The sequence below is a fragment of the Gymnogyps californianus genome, chromosome 16 (genome assembly GCF_018139145.2).
Source record: "Gymnogyps californianus isolate 813 chromosome 16, ASM1813914v2, whole genome shotgun sequence".
NCBI classification, from domain to species: domain Eukaryota; kingdom Metazoa; phylum Chordata; class Aves; order Accipitriformes; family Cathartidae; genus Gymnogyps; species Gymnogyps californianus.
In genome coordinates, this window is record NC_059486.1 from 4,410,296 (window position 1) to 4,416,423 (window position 6,128).

The following is a 6,128-nucleotide window of genomic DNA, read 5'->3' on the forward strand; positions in this document are numbered from 1 at the left end:
CCCCTCACTGTGCCACCCCCTCGCAGCCCCCGCCACTCCCCCATCCCTACCCTCACCTTCACCCCGGGGCAGCAATAAGGAAAAGGAATTCAGGGGAAGGCAAGTCACTAAAACTAAAGAGAAGGGACCTCCCACTCAGACACCTCACCCCCACCCCCCAAAACAGCCTGCACATCTCCCGAGCACCACAGATTTGCAAGGCAGGACCAGGCACGATACGACACCGACCCAGGGAGCCACCGAAATCCTTCTGCTGGCCCAGCCAGTGCTCCTAGTAAGCCCCGACTTGCAGAGCGAGGGACGACCATCACCGGAGCCGCGGCCACTCTGAGAGGCTGATGGTGGCCCACATGGGCGGGCGCCGGCCACGCTCAGAGACAATAAAGTCTTGAACCTCCACGACCGTTACAAAAACTTCGCCCGGAGAAACCACGGGAGAGTGTCTGGGGCGCGCAGCACGAAGCCTCTCTGCCGAGGGGAGGGCGCAGGCCACCATGGCTGGGGGAAATGGGGCCTGGGCGCTGGGGAATGGCATCCCCGGGGAGGGAGCGGTGCTCAGCAGCACACGGGGGGAAGGGGCGGCTCCCCTCTTCCCAAACACAGCCGCATCTGTTTCCCGGTGCAAATCCTCGCCCCAAACATGCTCAGGTGTCCCAGCTCTGAGAGGGCCATGGTCACTCCTCAGAGGGGCCTTATGACCGATGGGCGGGAGGAACACCATCACTAGGATCTGCAGACCCACACCAGGACATCGGCCCCAGGTTGATGGCGAGCCCAGTGCTCGGGCAGCAGCTGGGCTACCCACCGGTGAGAGGGGCAGAGAAGGGGCCAACCGATCCATATCGGGAATCGATAGTTTACAACCTCTAACTGGAAATCAAACATCGCAATCGACGGCTGCTCCGAGCACAGCCGCTCCGCTGGCAAATGCACCCCTGAGATGAGAGAAGTCATCTCACCGTCTTGGAGTCCAGTTCATGTCTGGATTGGGCCAGGACCTTGTCGACGCCAGCCTGGTCCATGAACGTGACGAACCCGAAGCCCCTGAGCCCCGCAGCCCGGGCAGGAGAGGGGATGCGGAGAGAAGAGAGAAAGTTGGTTAAAGTGGCGGCCGGGCCGCGGCAGGGGCGAAGGGAGGCGCGGGCCCGGCCTCTCACCTGGATCTCTTTGTCAGCGGGTCCCGCATCACCAGGCACTCCTTCACCTCGCCGAACTGGCTGAAGTACTCCCGCAAGCCCTCTGCAAGCACAGCGCCCACCGTGGGTGTCCCAGCCCGGCCCGGCCCCGCCGCCCCCGCCGGGCTCGGCCCCGGCCCGCCACCCCCGGCCCCGGCGGCAGGTGCGGGGCCGCCGCGGCGCTCACCTTGCGTGGTCTGCCAGCTCAGTCCCCCGATGAACATTTTGCTGCGGGAGGAAGGAGAGAGCCGTGAGCGGGGCCGCGCCGGGGGGCCGCGGCGCCCCGCGGGGGTGGCGGCGGCGGCGGCGGCGGGGCCGGGCGGGGAGGGGAGGGCGCGGATCGGCCATGTTGGCAGCGGCACCGCCGCCGCCGCCGCCGCCGCGCCTGCCCGGGCCGGGCGGCCGGGGCCGGGGGGAGGGGGCGGCCGCGGCCGGGGCCGGGACTGGGGGGCGGCGGGGGCGGCCGGCGGCGGCCGCCGCGGCGGTACCAGGGGTCGTGCGGGGAGTCCGGGGAGGCGAGGCCGGGCTGGCTGCCGTCTGTCTCCATTCGGACCTCTTCTCCCTGCGAGGAGCGGCGCCGCACTCCCGGGGCAGATGAGCGCTGGAAAAGGGGCCGGACGGACAGGCCATGCTGCCCCCTCCCCCGACCCCTCTCCGCCAGGCGGGGAGGGAGCGAGGGAGGAGGGCCCGGCGGGCACAACCTGCCCGGCTCCTCCCACCCCCGCCGGCCCGCCGGCCGCCCTGCGCATAAAACCCGCCGGCGACGCCGGGGCCGAGCGCCGGGAGCCGCGCCCGCACCGCGCCGGGGGAGCGCGCCCGGCCCCGGGCGCGGCGGCGGCGGCGGCGGGAGCAGCCCGGGAGCTCCGCGGCCGCTTTGTCCCCGGCCGCGCCGCCCGCACCTGCCCCGGAGCGGCGGACAAAGGGCGGCGGGCTCAGCCCCGCCGCGGCGGAGCCAGGCCTGACCCGGTACGCTCGGGCTCGCCGCGGCGGACCCCGGAGACCCCGGCCTGGGCCCCCCCACCACCCCGCCCCCAGTGTCTCGCCGGCACCGGGCGGGTTAAAGCCGGCGCGGGGAGGGCCCGGGACTGGCCCCCGCCGCCGCCGCCCTCCCCGCCGAGGGCGCTTCCAGGGCGGGACCGGGGCTGCCCTCCTCGCCCCGGTACCCCAGCCGGGCAGCGGGGAGCCCCAGCGCCTGCACCCGAGGCGCCTTCCCGGAGCCCTGGTACCTCCGTGCCCCCTCGCAGCCCTCGGGGACCCTGCGGGGGTCAGAGGCTGCCCGGCCTCGCCGCTGCCCGCCCCGCACGGCAGTGCCTGGGCTGCACCGGCTGGCGGGCCCCGAGCAAAGCTGCTGCTGCTGGGGCACCGCGGCGGAGCCGCCGCAGCACCAGGTACGCACAGCCCAGCCTGCTCTCGTCTCTGCCCGCGGCTCACCAGGGAGGGTGGCCAGGCTGGCCCCCGAATCACCGCGCAGTTTCTTGCTCATTCAGATTGACAGACAGACTCGTGCCAAGCTCCAGCCTCTCTCCACTGCCACACAAGTTCATCCACATACTGACGGCTTCTGGAGCAGGTCTGTGCACTCTCTGCCTCTGCTCTTGGGCAACCCGGCCCGGGTGGCTGGAAGAGCTCAGCGAGGAACAAATGAAATACCTGCAAAGCTAGAGTCAGGTGAGAGTTTAGCCTCTCCTGACTGTGCCATGCATTGCTCTGAGAGAAGGTACGTGTTTGCATCTGTGGCATATCAGAACAGAGCAGCGCACGAAACCTCTGGTGACAGTCGCTGTGAGCCCCTCATTGCAAGACGGTATCACAGGGTCCCGGGCACGTGCCGCTGTGCTGCCTAATATTCCACACACACATCTCTAGCTCCGCTTCTTCCAGCACGAGTTTCCCCTGTACCCTCTTACTGCCTAGAGTGAGGTATTGACAGCTCTCAGGTCACTGCCATCCTCATTTGACCTTTCTTCCCCTTCTCTCATGACTACTTTTCCATGTGCCAATACACCTCATCTCCCTCCTGGAGAGGAACCAGGACACCTTTGTTTTAACAATACTTTGCAATAGTATCTTTCATTACATGGGCTCATCCCGAGGCCCGTGGCTGCAACTCTGAGTTAAATTCATCCTCTGCCCGTTAGCTCTGCCAAGCCACCATTCACCCACTCCATTTCCTGAGCTGGGTCAGTGACGCTATCCTGTCTCCTGGCCCTGTACCTGCGCATGGCAACACACTCAACACCAGAGGCTTGGTAGCCACCCCCGGAACTGAGCTACGCAGCATCCCAGCTGTGGCCGCAGAGCAGCCCCAGCTCCTGCTGCCACCGGTCCAGGCTGAGCTGCTTCTCCAGAATAACCCACTCATCATTCCACAGGGCTGAAGTCACCACTTTGGGTGGAGGTGCCCTGAGAGGCAGCTGGGCTGGTGCAGTAGAGAAATATAAATAACAACATGCAGAGGTGGTACTGCAGCTGGCAGTGACGGGGAAGGGCTGCACAGCCAGTGCAAGCAGCAGTGCTGAGGCAGCATCCCGGCCATCTCCCCTTGCGTGTCCTGAGAAACCTGGACGATAGCTGGGCTGTCAGAAAGCCACCGCTGCCGCCTGCCATGCTGCCCAAACTCACTGCCGCTGCGCTGCCTCCTGGCACCTGCTCTCTCCAATTTGGATGGCAAATACTCCAAAGGGGGGACTAGTATTTTCAAGTCACCTGGCACAGGTTTTATGCTCCATAATTGCCCAATCTAGGCACAGTACTAATGCTAATTAAACACGAGAAAGAAAAAAAGAAACAAGAGCTCAGTGTTGGACACACTAAAGGATAACATCTCTTGGTTCACTACCAGTGCATTGCTATAATTTTAAGTGTGTATTATTATTTATGAAACAGATAAAGTAGAGCACTCTGAGGGACACAGTGATAAAATGCTTCATTGTATCTTTTTTTTGCATTATGCTTATTATTTTATGCTCTTTTTCTCCACCAAAACAATATTGGAGAAGGGAGAACAGGATCAATGTGAGTTAACATCTGTGAACATCAGAGAAAAAGAAGTGAGCCATCAGGAGGATTTGGATGGAGGATGTGGTTGGACTTGCATCACTGGGAATGACACCGTACCATGTAACTTATTCCGAGGCCCTTTCCAAAACATACACGCAATATTTTGTATTTCCACTTTAGGACCCCAAAGTGCTTTGTAAATATCAATTCATTTATCTCTGTTAACGCACAAGACAGTGGGTCTTGAAAAATCTGTTGATTAGTGACAGTAGGAAGCTTTCCTCACGGAGAAGTAAATATATAAAACATTCCAGACCTTATGATTGGAAAGATGATCTGCCGAATATAAAATAATGCAGCATTGTATTCCTAGGGCTGCAGACAGACAGCTGTAGTGCCTCTGTGGCTGCTGCTGAGAGGTTGCCAAACACCAGTGAGATTAACAAAACTGCTCAGTTTTCTTGCTGCTATTCAGCGTCTCGTGTGTGGTAGAGTGACACTATCAAAATCATGTCCACTTCCTGCTGAGGAGGATGATTGGCAAAGCTCTGCCCAGCATCAGTAGCAGACACTGGAGTTATTCATGGCGAGAGGGAGGTTCCAAAAAGTGGAGGTTAGAGGAGGGGCAGGGCAGCAGCCACCTCTTTTCCTCCCTCATCATATAAGGCTTAAGGAGAGACCTGTGTGTTGGAGACCTGTCTCTAGCCAGGAGGTTTTGGCAGTCGGGTACTACAAGAAGTTTTGCTTTTCATTTAGTTTGGACAGTTGATAAACAAACTTGAACTGGAATTCAAATCATTTTTGTAATATTTGCGTTACGATGCTGAACACGCAAACCTGGAAGATATTAACTGCAGCTCCGCAGGCGGCCTGGGGGCAATGCCAGTCTCTGGCAGGGGCTTCCGGTGGTGCTCGCGCCTGCTTTGGAAGGGATGCTGACCCTCTGGAAAGGCTGATGGCAAAACCTCCCTGCTAGCCCATGCACGAGGCAGCCAGAGGTGTCTGCCTCAAAGGGAACCCACTGCTCAGCCACCTCCTGTCTGGCAGGAGCTGGCTTGGGGCAAGAGTCAGGCACATAGGGAGAGAAGAGCTATTTAGAGAAATTTAATTATTTAGACTCCACTCAGGTCGGGGGGAGGGACAGAGTCAGCAACAGGAAGAGAGGAATGGCTGCAGAGGCACCAAGGATTTCTTTGCTTCATGTAAGAAACGTCACAGAGCAAGATTCACAATGGGGAAACAGGCTACATGGTGCAGAGCATTGAAGAATAGGGTGGGAAGGAATAGAGGAGAGGAACAGGGCGACATGCAAGACAGGAAAAGAAAAGAGAAATATAAGTGTGGGTGAATAAAGAGCCGGAGAAAGGGGAATATGAAGAATAAATAAAGACAACTGGGATAACTGGAAGAAAGGAGTGAGGGAGGAGAGAGGAGGAGACCACCCCAGTTACCACAAAACAGCAAGAGGGATTGGAGCCTCAGGAAAAAAGAAAAAAAAAAAAAAAAAAAAAAAAAAAGAAAGAGGTCTGCACGGGATGGAAAATAAAAGTAAAGCATCAAGAGGACTTGTAGGATAGTGAATAGGGATTCAGCATAAAACAGCAAACAAGGAGAGTTCTCTGAAGGACAGTAGGAGATTGCAGGCTTCCACTCACTGTCCTGGAAATGATGGCTAAGGGAAAAAATCAGAGCGCCCTTCCTGCTATTCTCCCTCTCTACAAGCTCTAAAAACTACTACGTGGTGTCTAGTCTCCATGATCTTATCTAAATCGGTCCAGCAAACGAGGGAGGAAACACTGACTGCTCAGCTCTAACACCGGAGCTGCTCCATGCACTGAGAGCACCCAGCACCGCGTCAGCCTGGCCCCTGCACAGGTGCCACCTCTCTGCAGCAGCCTGCAAAGGGTCCCCCTCTCCAAAGAGGAGCTGAAAACATCTTCACTTCCCATTAAT

General features: G+C 59.2%; 1 protein-coding gene across 2 annotated transcripts in view; it reads right to left on the reverse strand.

Annotated features, from left to right (window-relative positions):
- MSI1 (musashi RNA binding protein 1) overlaps positions 1-1,778 on the reverse strand; it is a 30,378-nt gene extending 28,600 nt beyond the window's left edge. For both annotated transcript variants that reach the window (XM_050906625.1, XM_050906624.1), the window contains exons 1-4: positions 1,664-1,778; positions 1,363-1,403; positions 1,158-1,239; positions 960-1,044 (exon numbers count right to left, since the gene is read on the reverse strand). In XM_050906625.1, the coding sequence (XP_050762582.1) occupies positions 960-1,044; positions 1,158-1,239; positions 1,363-1,403; positions 1,664-1,722 (267 nt within the window). In that variant the 5' untranslated portion in view covers positions 1,723-1,778. The remainder of the gene's footprint in view (positions 1-959; positions 1,045-1,157; positions 1,240-1,362; positions 1,404-1,663) is intronic.
- Between the last annotated feature and the right edge of the window lie 4,350 nt (positions 1,779-6,128).